The sequence below is a fragment of the Physcomitrium patens genome, chromosome 18 (assembly GCF_059467195.1).
Source record: "Physcomitrium patens ecotype Gransden chromosome 18, ASM5946719v1, whole genome shotgun sequence".
NCBI lineage: Eukaryota > Viridiplantae > Streptophyta > Bryopsida > Funariales > Funariaceae > Physcomitrium > Physcomitrium patens.
In genome coordinates, this window is record NC_143427.1 from 4,214,427 (window position 1) to 4,230,812 (window position 16,386).

The following is a 16,386-nucleotide window of genomic DNA, read 5'->3' on the forward strand; positions in this document are numbered from 1 at the left end:
GACGGGCGAGTAGGTACGAAGTCGATCCCAAAGTTGGGCTCTGCAATCGCCATGGCGTGCGCGTACAGGTTTCCCAGCTCTCTGTGCACAACGAAGTGAGAAGCTTGCATACGCCACACCTGGAGCACACTCCAGATCGTAGTAGATTATCACCTCCGTCAAACTAAGTACAGCTACACAAAGGGCCCCTCTCGGATGGAACCGAATAATTGGTCACTCCTCTGCGAAAGCTCACATGGTGAACTTTGGCGACCAATCATTTGGTTTTTCCGAGGCTTGCAGCTTCGGCGTTCAATCCAGTGTCAATGAGAAAAAACTGCCCAGCTGCAGCATTATTGCCTTTGGACCCGATCGATGATCGACAGAGATATTCCCCTGGTGGAAGACATCCAGACCTGCCATGCTCCCCTCCCTCTCCTCACTTATATATTCGCATCATGCACCCTGCAGCCAGGCAAATAAGTTCAACCTCTCGCGTGCCGTTTCCGGTACTGGGTGATGATCAGCAAAGCCAGCTTCAGCTTTTTTATGGAAGAAGTGGATGGATGGTGATCATTTCGGAATCGGCTAATGCTTGCAACACTCATCAACTTGGTTCTGCAATGGTGCAGAGCCTCTGCAGACACCTTTACTCATTGTGTCGCAGAATCCTTCACCAAATTCCATCCAGCACTTTGATACCAACAACAAACATAAATGAATCTTTGTAGAAGAAAAAGGACTATTGCGAATAAAATAATAAATGTAAAAAACTAAAGATGGGGCATGTCCTGATAAGCGGCATGGATTGTGGAAAAAAACAAACAAACAAACAAACAAACTGCAGGCCCTTGAGTAATAATCCTAAACTGCAGGTACAAATTGGTGAAGTATAAACGCAGCGGGTGCACACGAATACTGCTGGCTCTGCCATTGTTGCTTTCATACGGAAGTAACCTGATGGTTGGAAAGGTGAACTAACAGAGTTGGAACTGGTACAGAGGCCAATGAGCAAGTTCAAAGGTGAAACGTTAAGGGGGTGGTTCTGACAGAACAGATGTGTGGAGCACTGTAGTAGTTCCAACCAAGGCGTAGGTGTGTGTGTGTGTGTGTCAGGCCTGGGGCTCTGACACCACCCAATAGCTGTTCCCTTAAAGAGGCATCACAAGAACTAGGACGATGTGCACACATACTGCCAGAAAAAAGGAACCACAGCATGATTGGTGTCATAGTATTGAACGGTCTGAGCTGTTCCGGTTCCCTGCTCGTCCGTGTCCCCAAAACCTGTGATACGCAGCCCCCCTCACGCCACACCACAGCCATTGTTGTGTGCATAACCAGGGATTGTCTTCAATCAATGTAGAAAACACATCGACGCAAAGCAGACTTGGTTGAAATCTCGACATGGCTCGTCTTCCTCTTCGACGTCGGTAAAGAGTGAAAGAAGCAGATGACGAAGAAGAAGAAGAAGAAGAAGAAGAAGAAGTAGAAGACGCAGAAAAAGAGGAAGAGTATGCACCGGGAGGCTGTTAATCGATTGTCACATGCACAGACAATGCAACGAAATATGAACATACAATTACCACACAACATCGTATTCAACTGATGTAGATAAATGAAAGGAATCGACACGAGTTATTCTATTGGGTGTAAATGATGCAGGAATTGTGTATTGCACAAGTAATTGTAATATACAATGGTCTAAATTGTGAACAGGTCGCCAGATTCCTATATCTCTATTAGATCTGAGCCACACTTTTCTAATATACCAGTAAAGAAGAATCTGCGCATTTGAGTATTGGAAAACCCCCTCAGAGTACTCATTGATGGTGCCGATTAGAGCAGCCAACCCTAAATTCAAACTATTGCCGGGGATTAAAACTGCGTGCTTCGTGGAGGAGACCTCAAAATTCTCCAAATCTAATAAACTGACAGGAGAATTAGCTCCCTTTGAATCTAAGGTACCCACAACTGAAGAATCCGCATCGGAAAGAGCGGACTGACAGAAATTCTCGCCGTTTGCGATGATTTGAATGTGTGGGTACTCGTCGGCATCGGAGGATGCAGCAGCCTCCGATTCCACTGAAGATGAAATGTGCAAAACTGGACTCGAGAGAGTTTGGAGAACATCGAAAGCGGTGCCCAAATCCTCGTCCTCGTGTGCTTCGATTGAAGCTTCAGCAGAGGGAGTGATTGCAGACACAGGGGTCCTCCAATTCGACAACGCGAAGGAGGGAGGAGAAGAGGAGCTCTTGGGTGATCGAACCACGATCCATGGCCCCGAATCAGGGATGCCCGCAGGGGTGCTCCACCAGTTCTCCTCAACGGGAGACTGCGCGCTCACCAATCCACGCTTGATGAGCGAGGGCGCGGCTGCGAGCGTAGGCACCGAGTTCACAAACGACGCGGAGTCATCGCTGTCGGGAAATTGCGTCACGCTAATTGGCGACGAGGGGGCCTTTACCGCCACTGAAGCTGGCACAAACCGCGTCGTTAGGAAGGGATGTTTGAGCAGCTGGGCGCTCGTCCATCGCCTTCGTGGATCGCGCTGAAAGCAGTGCGACAAGAAGTCGTGCGCTACAGCGGAGAGCGAGGTTGGCACCGAAGGCAGCTCGTCAGTGCATCCAATGTGGTAAAGTGCGGCGAAATGGTTCCCCCCGAGGTTGCCCCATGGCGCTCTACCGCTTGCTAATTCCACAACGGTGCATCCCAGAGACCAAATGTCAGAAGCGGGTCCTTGTTCAACCTGGCGTACAACCTCGGGCGCCATCCACAACGGCGTACCATTAACCTTCGCCGAGCAGTTCACGAGGTCGTTCTCAGCGACCTCGACTTCCATGTCGACCCTCTTGGCGGATCCAAAATCTGTGAGCTTCACGCTGCCGTTGCCAACCAAGATGTTCTTTCCCTTGATGTCGCAGTGCACAATTCCCTGGCTATGGAGGTAATCAATGCCCTCTACGATGCTGCGGGTGTATGTCCTCAGCAAGTGCTCATCTAACGAACTGCCAAACTGCTTCACGAAATCCGTCAGGCAGCCTTCGGGCATGTACTCCAGAAAAATATTGCGCATCAATTGACCACCCTCGTCAGTCCAGTCGTTTCCCAAGTATTTCACAACGAACCTGGAATCTAATTTCTGCAGGATTTCAATCTCATTTTCAATCGCGCGCAAGGCAACCTCTGACCCAGCGTCGCGCTCGTTCAATTGTACAGATTTCACCGCGAACACCTCACCGTCCTCTCTGTCAATCGCAAGGTTCACGCTTCCAAAGCTTCCTACTCCTAACAACTTTCCCCGGATCCACGATTGCCCTGCCATCACTAGTTTCCTGCTTCCTGCTTCTTCCCAATCCAGATTAAAATCGCTCAGAGGAAAGACGAATTAACAAAACAAACAATCCTCTGAAACGTTCTCAGCCTTTCTCAATTCTCTTCGTGCTCTACCGCTGCGCTTTCATTTCTCTTGGATTTGTGGAGCAACTCCAGACGTGCTCGGAAGTCTCTCTGGTACCTCTTGGGACTACAACAACAAACGAAGCGAGCAGACTGTCTCGCGCGGAGGACTGATATAGCCCCCCTGCGCGACGCAAGTTGAGGGGCGAGATAAATAAATGAGGCTCCAGGTAGAAAAAACAATAAACTACACGGAGCTGTCAGGTTGGTCGGGAGGAGGAAGTGTCCCTGGCCAATCGTCGGGACATCAACCTTCCACCACTACCTCTCAAGCTTCCAACTGCTCCCATTAAATAGGGAGGAAATCGATTTTCCAAAATCGTAAAAAAAAACCGAAAAAAACTTCCTAATTTCCGCGCATCTGCCTATTACCTCTGTGGCAAGATGTCACAAACCCAACTATTCACCGAGATTGGATCTTCAGCAAACAGAAAAGTGACCACAACGGATTAAAATCGCCAACTCTCACAGAAGCAGATCTGGTATTGCCTCCGAAGGACGGAATAGTCTGCCCAGTTGGTCCCCGTGCAACTGTCGTCGAACGAAGAATGAGAGACTCCGACGACGGACGGGATCTCATAGGGCCAGTGGGGACACCCCGAACGCGGATCTTTCAAGTGTTGAAATGGAAACAGACCCTCGCACACGACGGAATTTGCCAACGATATTGGATTGCCATGGAATTGCTCCTTCGCTAGCCCACTGGGTCCTCAAGATTCGTCCGGCCGACGGAAAACCGAAGATGCAGTCAGTGTCCTTGTTGTCCGACTTCCCTTCCCTGTTGCTGCTTGATGCACACGATGATCTTACCACTCTGGAAACAAAAAACTAAAAAATAATTAAAAACTAAAAAATAAATTCACCCACCACGCCGACGTAGTCGACCGGACGGAACCGATTTCACAGCGGCGAATCTACTAAAGCTGGGTGGAAATTTACCTTCTCCGTGGCAGCCCTCAACTGTCACAAATAACCCCCCAGATTAGAACACCGTAACTATGCAGTGTTCTTCACTGCGCTGCAACCGCGGGCGACGGTAGTTGACGATGGCGACTTGAAATTGGCGTTCACCGCCGGGTAATGGCGACATTTCCATCGCTACAAATGCTGGCATCAGCACTGTAATGCGCGTAACCGAGGGGAAACACGATTACTGACACACACCACTCGAAATTTGGGTGAATAATCTCTCTGTAAATGCTTTCCGCAAGTGTTTTGCCAGGGATAAACCCTCTGGTCGTAAAAGTTTTTTTTGTCATTCTATTTTTCTGAGCAATATTATTTTGTATGATTCTGGGAGGTGGTCCAAACATAGGACATTCAAATTTGCCTGATGACGTCAATCAGTAGAGTTGCAAGGCTACGAATAGCTCAGTCGTTCCAACGATTTATTCTTCGGATTCGAAGACGCAGCTCCACATGTGGCGTGTTGTCCTGTCAGAATATGGTGCCGCGAGAGCCGACATTCTGATCCCTCCCCCTATCCTCGGTCCCCAACCGAAAACCCTTTGCGCTCTTGTTTTTGTTTTCGTTTTTATTTTTATTTATAATTTTATTTTACTTGGTAAGGATTCAGGAACTAGAGGATATGTTTCGAAATAGCGGTAGCTAGCTTGAGGGGTGTGGAATCCACTAGAAAGTGATACCGCTAACGGCACCGTGATCTACACTACACTCCAAGGGCCATTTGCGAATTTCATAGGAGGTCGTGTGTGAGTGTTGGAGACACATGTCGAGATTTCACTGGGAATGTAAACCATTTCTTCGGTATTTCTCCAGCTACAGTGGGTACTGAATTATCAACCGCTGAGAGACTTACCCAGATAGCGCCAATTGATCGTGTGCTGGGCGGACAAAAACGATTGACGGGTGAGCATCGCCATGCCACTCACACGGTCAATCGGATTTGTTCAGGAATATGCCGTCATCGCCCAAAAAAAAAAAAAAAAAAAAAAAAAACTCACATAGCCACTGAAATATCAAAACTATTTTTCGTGCCGTGCTCTGGCATGCACTCCCTCATGAGCCGTCGTCCAGAGCATGTTGTCTTGTTATTGTATGTATTTTTCTCTTTTTTTGCCCCTCCTATTCCTCCCAACCCCAGTTTGATGTGCCAACTGCGGTCACTGTTCAAAAAGATGCCGCCACAAAGTAACATCCAAACGGCTCGCGCTTGCTGGAAAACCCCGAAAGATGACGACTCGTGTTGGGTAATGGCGTGGTGGCAACCATCGTGTGTGTTTAGACCCCCTTAAAATGTTCAACCTCGCCGCCGTGAAAATGCACCAATCGAGAGGCGTTAGCGCCCATGTGTTTTCTGCTCTTCCCCCAAGGGTTAGCCTTCATTACCCCCGACGCCTGAAAGTATAGGTGTCTGAGAAAAAAAGTACTCCACGTCAAACCGGTCTTTTATACCGGCGTAGGTATCGTGTCTTTGACGGTCAGAACCCTCGCTGTAGGTTCATCACGGTTGGGCTAATACTCACAAATCCTCTCACTCGTCCAGATGGCAGCGGTAAAAACAAAAAAAAAAAAAAAAAAAAAAAAAAAACCGAAACGGCGCAAAAGGGGGGGTGGGGTGGTGTGGAGGCGAAAACCACCAGTCCGGACAGAGGCAGAGGAGTAGGGTGGTGGTGCAGGTGAGCACGAGGGGCAAACGTGTCCAGCAGCATCTGTCGTCGTTGAAGAGGAATTTCTGAGTTCCCATTTCCAAGAATTTGTCGTGCCATTGCCCCCCCCTTCTGGTTCGACAAATTCTCGGCTCCACCACCACCACTACCCACCCACCCCGGTCATGTCTGGGTTGGTCTTCGCACCTTCCGACCTTGCAATCAGGCTGCTGCCCTCTGGTCACACTGCCAATTGATCCTTGAAACTGAAGTCGCTTAGACCTGCAGCCGAGCATGACGACGGAGCAGTCGAAAGTCCCTCAGGCGTCGATTGTTGCCGTCGTGTAGCCATGACCCATCTCAGTCCATGATTCCCCCTCCCACCCCCTATTATTGACTTGTATGAGGAATGCGGTAAAACAAAAATCACATGATTCGTCATGCCTCCGTAGGTGAACTGAGAAAGTCGATTACTATATATTTTTTATATTTTTTCGCACAAAATTGTGTGTGCCCATGTTTTTTGGTGTTGATCCTGGTTTTAATGATTGTGAAGACACTGTTGTGATTACTCTGGTACGATGAGTGGATCCTGGACGGTTACAGCGATTGTTTGAGCATTTAACAACCACAAATTTACTACCCTGCGCGTTTCCCACCATGCCATATCGAATTTCATTCCCCTGACATGATATTGACTTCGACTTATTAAATGTGAAATGGATCACACCATTGTTAGGCGATCATTGGGTACCATACTATAAAATTCAGCAGGTTACACGCGTTTCTATAATTAAACATGATAGTTATAAGCTCGAGCCCAGAACTTAAGGAAATATGCTCTCGCCCGGCTGATTGGCAGAGCGTTTATAGAACCCCCACATCATGGAAACGGCAAATTCTCCGTGGATCTCTAGGGGTATTCGGATGGGGTGCTGCTAACATGCGCACTTCAAACCACGCTCGGAAACCCTGGTGTTCAGGGGGGAAAGCTAGGTGATTAAGCGATTGTGAGAACTTATGTCCACTCTTTTCTGTAAGCCTTGCCTAAAGTGTGGCCCAACTGATTTCATGCTAAGCGGATGACCGAATGAGGCAATCTTTTTGTGACCGAAAGCTTGTCATGTGAGTCTAATCCCATGCCCTAGCTGTGCTTAGCAAACCCTAATTGGGATCCCCCCTCCCAAAGCAGAGCTACGTTTTCTTGTTTAAATAATGGTTGCATTGTGAGTCTACCGGGGTTAACTAAGAAGCAACAAAGTTCGAGATGAAGTTATGTGAGCGATTTCTCAATTGTGTGTGTTTTCCTTCGAAAGCTCTCACGAGGAACCATGCGATTAACAACGCCCCTTTGTTTTTTTAACTCATGGTCGCAAAAGGTGTTATGACTGACTACCTTAACACTTTACTCATTCCCCAGCTTCGCAATTCCACGCCCACATTTTTATCCCCTGGGCACATAATTGTTGAATTGGATGTGCAATTCAATCTACCAGTCACATGAAGAATTAAAGACCTACCACATGCCGCTCATCTAACTCCCAGTGTTGGGTTATTTAATAAAAACAACAAAATTTGGGCGTGGTTGGCGAAACCCTAATTCATGTCCCCATCTTTTTGCAACGATATTGGATGCTGTGCATGAGATTTAGAGGAGACTTTCATTCAATTCCCCACAATTAGCAATTATAAATGGTGGGAAAAAGGGGCCAAAAATTTATAAAACCCCCACACCAGCAGCTACTCCTTCCTGGGTTTTAATGGAACCGGTTTCACAACCCCCGCTCACCAAGGTGGACTCTACCATGGCCACTGCTTTGTAGGTAAAAAGCAATGGCTCCAAGGCTTCAAGGCTCCAAGCCTTGCCCACATCACCAAGTCCAACTGGATTCTTCGAGGGGTGACTCACCAAATAAAACCGACACCTGGATCCCAAAAACCTGCCATCTGTCAGTTCGTGACTGACTCCTACCCACATCCAATCCGACCTGACTTCGATGGTTTTGAAGTCGTCTGCGCGCTGTTCGTCACGGGCGCGAGCCAGCTCAGTGGGAACAGTTGGTAGCCAAGCTGGAATCGCGATGCTGATGTGGACTAAACCAGAAGGGGTCTTGGCCAGTCGTTGGCGCGATCCTGATCCAGCCTGTCCACCCACATGGCTAATAATTTGGGGTTAAGTCGCACCACATGGTCATGTTCTCGGAAGTCAAGCACTGGCGGTTTTCACTGTGATTTCCCCAGCGTCAGGTTTCTTCGTTAATATAAAGAATTAGAAGTATATATTGATTTTAAAATGGGTGTTTACGAATTCCTCTTGAACAGCTTTGTTGATTGACACTGCTCATATGTCCGCCAAACCGACAGCCTGGCAGTCCAGTCAGATCTTTCCCAATTTGTTTATTTTATACATGTATATATTTGTCTTTACCGTGTACTAGCTTTGAACATGCACAACCTGCTATTTCCTCCAAGTGTTTGTACTCCATAACTATTTCCACTAGTTTAGTATAGGAAAACCACGCAAGTAGTAATAATAATAATAATAATAATAATAACAAATAAAAATATCTGCATGTTTATAAGTTTGTTTGTGGACGTAACTTCACGTCAACATCTCAGTGCTGTTGTTACTTTCTTGTTAAGTCATCAAAACTGTTTGTAATAACTGAAATATAACAACAAAATTTGCAAAAAAGAAATATCTGCGGAAGCACTTTCCCTCACTTTCATCAAGACTTCCACGCATTTGTTGTGGGGGATTGGAAGGGTCAACTAGTAGAGCCCATAATTGAGAACACCATGCTAGTCATGATATTTGTTTATTTATATTTTTTAAAAAAACAGCAATTCTGTGCCACAGTTTTGGGGTCTTCATCTCATGACTTTGGGTGACCTGGGGTGGACTTAGAACCCTCAACTTGCAGCCATGGACATGCAGGTGCAATTCTCTGACTGTCCACAAGTGTGAAAAATTACACTGTCTGTAAAGCTTGAATTTAAGACTGAGGCTTTCGCTTTGTCTTGTTTTGAATTCTTACGTGTTTGGTGCAATTGGGAGTAAAATATGGAAGAAATGGATTGGGACACGAGCGGCGAGTGGTCCTGAGAGGGGGTACCAGTTGATCGTAGGAAGATCATGTGGGTTCTTACCGCAATATAAATCTTTTAGATTATATTTATATTTTTTTATACGGAGGATCGAGTTTTTGTATACATGCAGACTAGGCGACGATGAGAATCCAGTGGAAAGAGGTCAAGCAAGTAAATTCCGAGCACAAAGAGTCAACCTCATGAGACAACAACAACAACAATGTCACGCAGGAAAGGTTGGGAATCACGCCGCGGTCAAAAAATATGATGGCTGATCAAAAGAATCTGAAGCACAAAAAATCGCGCTGTGGTGTTTGACACTTAGGCGTGGATTAAATATTTTTTGGGGTTAGTCGTGACAACCAACTCGACGGTAAAAAGTCGTGTCAACCATTTGACATCGCGCTCTAACGTCAATAATGACAATGCACGATGAGGGGGTGAGCCAGGTTGAGGATCGCCGGTGGACCAGTGGCGCCTACCAGAACCGGGACCTGCAGTTGCCAGCAGCACCAGCGGCAACGATTCGTTCGACGATCGACGAGCGAGAGCGTGCGTAGCATTGGGCGCTGTATCGGGGGAGCAGGAGGGGCGTGCAGCCACGGAGCTCCGTCACACGATGCCACTCCTCAGGAGAACCGACGAACAATGCGCCTGGGTGGGCGCCAGGGTGTGCAGAAATTGGCCGCAAATCTCGGGGGGAGAGGAGAGACGCGCATCGTAACAACGGGTGAGGATTGATCCGAGAAGGCTCCGCACCGCGCATCCATTGCTCCGATTCGGCCAGTGTCAGCAGAAAAGAATACTAAATTATGGTTGATAGAGCATTGGACGCTGCAGAGAAGCGGGGACGTCGATCCAAACCGCTAGGAGGGGACGATCATGATGAGATGCTAATTGTGGGACGGTGCCTCCTGGGCTCTCGGAGGAGGCTAATTTCGGGATTGAGAGAGATTGCAGCTGCTGCGAGGCCGTGGAATTTGAGCTGGATTACCCGCGGAATCAAATTCCGCGGCGAGTCGGATTATAAAATAGATGACGAAGAAAAAGAAGAAGAAGAAGACGAGCATGGCAGTCATTTCTCGACCCCGATTGGAGGTAGGGATGGGGTATCCGAGGGGGCCACCGGTAGTGAGGAGCCTGGCACGGCCCGATCCAGGCTCTTCACTGCCGCCACCGGACGTGACGTGACTAGTTCTGTCGCTGAGAGTGATTAGCTTCTGGGGTTGGGTTCAATGTACATAACCGTGCAGAACGACTTTTACTTTTACTTCCTATTTCGACAAGATTCCAGTGGATTCCTTCTCGTTTGTAACACTATTAAATATATACCTATATATATATATATATATATATTCTTTTTATTGGGGGGGGGGTGTGCAGACTTACACCAATAGAGATCACAATTCTTTGACAAATGAGAAAAAAATTAGAAACAAGTGTGACTCTCTTCTAGACATCATTTGCATGTATGCACATGTACACACAAACAAGAACATACATATATTCATAAATATATGATTTTTAGGTCCAAAGATGATGCCAACCACTAGATTCACAACAACTTGTCACATTCATTGTCATGGGCATGTTGTGAGATATCAAACAATTCCATTGTATTATAAAAATAGTGAAATGAAGAAAGGATGTATTGTAAAGGTGAGACAAATGAAAAGTATTCAACAAACACACACACACACACACACATGTATTCCAACGTGCATAAATGAGATAGTTCTAGTGTCTTTGTTCTTTTAACTTCTTTTCTCCTTAAGAAAAACATATCTATTTTCTTTTTCTTTTTCTTTATTCTTTACTCTTTTTTGTCTTCTTTTCCCCCATTTCTCACCACATGGGGCATTGCCAATTGGCAGCAAGGACCCCCCCCCCCTGCCCATGTGTTTGGTTTCCCACTGCCTTCTTCTTGTGTTCGTTGTACAACTGGGCTTTTTGTGATTGACTTTGTTGTGATTTCTTTCTCTATTTTCTCTTATTTCGTCTTGTGTGAGTGCGTGTGCCTGTGCTGGATGATTCCAGGTCACACATGTATTATGTACTCTGTACTCCCCTTCCCTTCCCTTCTCTCCCTCCTTTGGGGGGTCATGAACTTAATTTGGACTTCTTTCCTCACCCCAAATTCAATGATACCACCATACATATGTTGATATGTTGATTTCCCCCTTTTTTATCCATTATATTACATGACAGAACGAATTTATGAGTGAGTGAGGGAGGGAGGGAGAGAGAGGCTGCTGAAACTGGGCAGCAGCCAATGTGTGTGGGGGGGGGGGGATGGGGAATACAAAATGATAAGCATTTATTTATTTATGTGTTGTTGGGTGCAGCTTTCCCTCCCTGGCTGGCTGTGGTTGGAATCTGAGCTGCTGCCTAGATTCGTGGGGGTATCTAATACGGGTATCATCACTCCGGGTATCAACAGAATCCAGGGTATCTCGTTGGATTGGACTTCCAAGCCACACCAACACCTGTGTTTGTATCTGTAAAAAGACCATCAATCAATGAACCAAATTGAACTGTAGATAAAATAAACTTTTCTAACAGATTTAAGTGGCATGTCCACATTATCTCAGTCTTACAATAATAGTAAATTTAGGGGAATGATAAAGTGAACCAAATTTTTATTAAAGCAACTCACTCTATCTTAATTGTCATTGCATCCTTGCATCCCCCATTTTCATTCCCAGCTATTCCTTGTTCCCAACCATTGCTAAGGACAGGGGTGGGGGACTGGGAATGGTTGGTTTATTGTAGCAAGGATTATTTTTTTATTTCTTCAAAATCAATTCATGGCATAAAACTTTAATGTGAAACCTTGGAGGTAATGCAAGAAATACATAAATGTTGTCGATGTAGAGAAATTGAGTATTTTATTTTAAAATGCTTAGATTGGAGTAACTAAAATGCTTACAGACAGTTGCATCAAAACATTGAAATGAATTCATGAAGCTGATCAATGTTAATTTGATACTACTCTTTTCCATTATTTTTTAATAATCCTTTAATGAACGAATTAAATCACATTGACATTCACCTTAAAAAAAATTCAAAAAATAAACGTATGAGAGTTTTTATTATTTATTTATTTATTTACTTTATAGCATAAACAGTATGATGGCATTATTTGAATTTTTAAATTTTCAACAATAACTTATTTTGAATTGAATTTTACTTTATTTAAAATGTGCCAGTTATGATCAAATAAATTGTTATCTGTATAGTTTATCTGTCTGAAATACTTTTAGTGACTATTTGGTGTACTCTCTTTTAAAGATATATGAAGAAAATTGTTATAAAAATAATTATGTCATATATATATATATATATATATATATATATATGATTGTAGAAGGGATAAGGTTTCCTTTGTAATTTCTATTTAAATACTATTCTTACATGTGATACATTATAATATATTAATTTTTTTCTTTTAACATATAGTCAAAAAGATTGCTAAATTTTTATTACTTTTCAGAGTATACTTTTCTATTTTACTTTGAAAAATACTCTGTTCGTTTCAAATTCACAAAATAATATATCTGTATATATATATATATATATATATATATACAGAGATCTTATTACATTGTGTAATATATAGTTTATTGTACAAAGAGCAAATTCTGAGTTAAGAAACAATCACAAATTTGCACTGAAATTTCTAAATTCATCAACAAAATGTCAGCATTCCACCACGGTAATCAAAACACGCCCTTGATATCTTCGCGTAATTAATTTTTCAAATTCCCGGGACTGATCTTTCAATCCTAAACTCACTGATTTCAATTTTCAAATTGGCATTTAGATACAAAAATCTCCCTCCCATAAAATAAAAAGAAAAAAAAAGAAAAAAGAAAAGCAAAAAAAAAAAAATATAGGAAACTCATCTCCTCCTATTAATGAACATTTTATTCTCTAAATTCTAATATTATGTTTACTATATTTTGTCTTTTCTTTCCATTTCAAAACAAAGAATGTATCATTCTAATATCAAGGCTTGGCGCAATTCAGATTGTACAAACATCTTTGATTCTCCATCATTGATTTTCTCAATATTCTTATAATTATCACTATTTTTAAACACAACAGCAAATTCATAGCATTCCAGCAAATTTCACACTTGCTTATTATTTAAAGAACGATTCGAATATTGACGAATCTCTCTCTCTCTCTCTCTCTCTCAATCGATGATTTTCAAGTTTTTGCACAGTAGCCCCCACCTCGGGAGTTGCTCCCCCCAGTGGCGAAGTAACCGAGGTTGGGTGGGGAATGAAAAAAAAAAAACATGGACCAGAAAGCAGTTTGAATTAGGCTTTGAAGATTCTTTCGCATGGGAATGGGAACGGTGTTGCATTTATCCGAGAGGGGATGAATCAGGAACTACAGAAAATGAAGAAGAATTAAAAAAAAGAAAAAAAAAAGAAAAAAAAAAAGCACACACACACATTTGACGGGGTCCAATAATTTGAATGTTTTAATTCGGAGCGAAACCGATCAAAGGGTGGGTGGGGTAAAAATAAGCCCAGGAAATGGCGCCATCAGTCGCGCAAAAATCCACCGCGGAAATTTAGTTCACTCAGGCAGATCATGGCCCAGGAGGAGCACCCATTCGTGCAGAGAATGGAACCCTCGGCTGAATCCAGTGTATGAGAATTGAATATCCAATCCATGAAAAACAAGTTGCCAAAAGCAAAAAAGAGAGCTAAAGAAAGACAACGAGAGACAGCGAGAGCCAGGCGTGGCAGTAAGAATTCGCCACGACGTGTGATGCTGCGAAGGCGGTGTGTCATTTAACCAATTTTGCTGCTGCTGCCGAACGGGGGTTCGTTGCTGCAGTGGTTCCCCGAAGGCGGAACATGCTTTTCGCAGCCCCTTTGTGTGGCCCCACCCGAGAACCACCACCACCGCCGCAGCCGACTATTGGTCGGGGGGAAAGTGTGCCTTCCACTGCACTCACTCCTGGGGACGACGACAACGACGACAACGACCCTATAGAAACATTGAAACAAAACGACGCTGCAACGTGGTCGCCTGGTTCCGCTTCCAGTCCCCATCGCAGTATTTTACTGTAACTAGCGGAGGGAAGAGTTGATAATCCCTCGGTTAGCTTAATCGACTCCCAGTCCCCCAAATTGCCCGATGCAAATGCGAGCACGCTAACTGATGCCCCGCATGGTGAGAGTTTCCCGGTGAGACGAGTGGTTGGAAACTGGCTAGCATCCACGGCTCTCCAACTGCCGGTTCTCGAACACCGCGAATCTCACAAAATGCGTTGAGGATTCTGGCCGCGCAGCAACAGGGAGTGGCCGATTGGCGATGGCGGGGGGCCCTCGATTGTGTCGGATCAACCCGACGCCGCTGCAGCAAGTGACCCTTCCTGGCCCGATGGAGGGATGATCTTCGCAGCCAGGGATCCAGCATATGCCGGATGCGGTGCAGCCATTGGCGGATTGATTCTGAATCGTTGCTGCAGTTGCTGATTCTCTTCTGCGTCACAAATGCGATGATGCCTCTTTTCCCGCCCCGTCCACTGTCGCATTTCCGCAATGCTTAACTGGGAACCGAATGATGCAACCGCACAAAGGCGAGAGAACTACATTCAGTTGACTGCTTCATGATTAGCGGTGGGCGTGGAACTGACGCAGATTCTATCTCATCACCCTGCAGCAGCAGCATTATCTGTATGAAGATCAGGTCTATCTCTCCCCCTCCCCCCGGTTGCCGATATTTCCCCCTTCGCGATATAACTGCGATTCTGCATCCACTAGAATCGTTATAATATGCATCAACTCACAAATTCATATATATATATATATATATATATTTGTATCGAGGTCATTATAAAGTAATATATATATATATATATATATATATATATATATATATATATGTATTTCGATCGTTCGTTTTGTTCGTTCGTTTTAGTGGAGACAAGAGCATGATCCGCAATTCCCAATTCCAATTCCATGGCCCCCACAACCCCATTTTCCCAGTTGCTGAGTAAATCCAGTTGCGGCCCATGGATGGAACCATCGGTCGATTGCTGTGTCGCCACGATCCCAACAAACAACAACAGAATTTGAATTTTCATGCCGCTAGCGCATGGAACTTTGTGATTTACTTGAGCAGAGCCACCAAGCAATACAATTCTTATATATATATATATATATATATATATTCTTAGGATAGTTTGTTAAGTTGTTGGACGTTATTTGGAAGCTAGGAGGTAGTGTTGTTGGTTTTATGAGTGCAAAGTGTAGATTTTATAGTTGGAATTAGAATTATGTTTTTTTTTGGTTGTTAAGGAATGGATAACAAGGGACAGGAACGAGAGCTTGGAAATACAATTAATCATGAGAATCCAAGTGAATGTTGCATTAATGACATTCTAGTTTATTTTCATTTATATAGTCATTTGGTTGGAAGGCATTTTTATAAAGAAAATTACTAATTTTTCTATTGTTTTTGGAATGCAAAGAAAACAACCATTATATATTTTAATTTTTGCATACTAAACATTGAATGCTATCCCTTTATGTAGAATGAGTCAAAGTAATATTTATTCTATATTATCACTTAAAATCTCAGATAGTTTTTATTTTTTATTTTTTATTTAATTTTATTTTGCATTGAAAGAAGATGATCCAAAAATATCTAAAAAATAGAGCAATATAGTTTTTTAGAAGATGTGTGAATATTTTCATATATAAACATATATTGTATTTTGGTCTCTGAAGTTCAACTTGTTAGCCTAATACAAGCTTGTATTAAATTATAATTTTTTGTGGTCTAAACTTGTAATTATTTTGATATTACATTTGTAATATTTCATAGTTATAGGTCATATTAGATTAAATTCTTGTATTTTTTAATTATTTTATAACACAGTTAATAATAATGTATCATACATGCTTTTTCTACAATAATATTTAATTCACAAAGTCATTAATTTTTCCTCCATTTATTATAACTTAACATGTTGAATTTTATATTTTATGCTATAATATTGCATTCAAGTATTTTACAAAGTAAACAAAAATTGATGATTTATTTTAAAGTTGGGCATAGAAAAAAAATAACAAGTAATTAAATATAGCATGTTCTTTGAGTTTTGTAAAAAAAACTAACATGATAAAAAAAAGAAAAAAGAGAAAAATAATTACTTTTGAATACGAATTTTAGTAAAGTATAGCTATCTATGACAACTGAAATTGAATTAATTAATATATATCAT

At 43.3% G+C, this 16,386-nt stretch overlaps 2 protein-coding genes across 2 annotated transcripts; one reads left to right on the forward strand and one right to left on the reverse strand.

The window, feature by feature from the left end:
* Nucleotides 1-1,558: 1,558 nt before the first annotated feature.
* LOC112295360 (mitogen-activated protein kinase kinase kinase 20) lies at nucleotides 1,559-3,791 on the reverse strand. The gene has a single exon (XM_024546845.3). The coding sequence runs from the start codon at nucleotides 3,299-3,301 to the stop codon at nucleotides 1,559-1,561; it is 1,743 nt and encodes a 580-aa protein (XP_024402613.1). The 5' UTR covers nucleotides 3,302-3,791.
* Nucleotides 3,792-8,132: 4,341 nt separating this feature from the next.
* LOC141046510 (uncharacterized) lies at nucleotides 8,133-10,422 on the forward strand. Its single transcript, XM_073540857.2, has 2 exons — nucleotides 8,133-8,982; nucleotides 9,265-10,422. The coding sequence occupies exon 2, from the start codon at nucleotides 9,947-9,949 to the stop codon at nucleotides 10,349-10,351; it is 405 nt and encodes a 134-aa protein (XP_073396958.1). The 5' UTR covers nucleotides 8,133-8,982; nucleotides 9,265-9,946; the 3' UTR covers nucleotides 10,352-10,422.
* Nucleotides 10,423-16,386: the final 5,964 nt, after the last annotated feature.

Excerpts from the sequence above, each read along its gene's own strand:
- LOC112295360 (XM_024546845.3), bottom strand. The coding sequence starts at position 3,301 with ATGGCAGGGCAATCGTGGATCCGGGGAAAGTTGTTAGGAGTAGGAAGC.
- LOC141046510 (XM_073540857.2), top strand. The coding sequence starts at position 9,947 with ATGGTTGATAGAGCATTGGACGCTGCAGAGAAGCGGGGACGTCGATCC.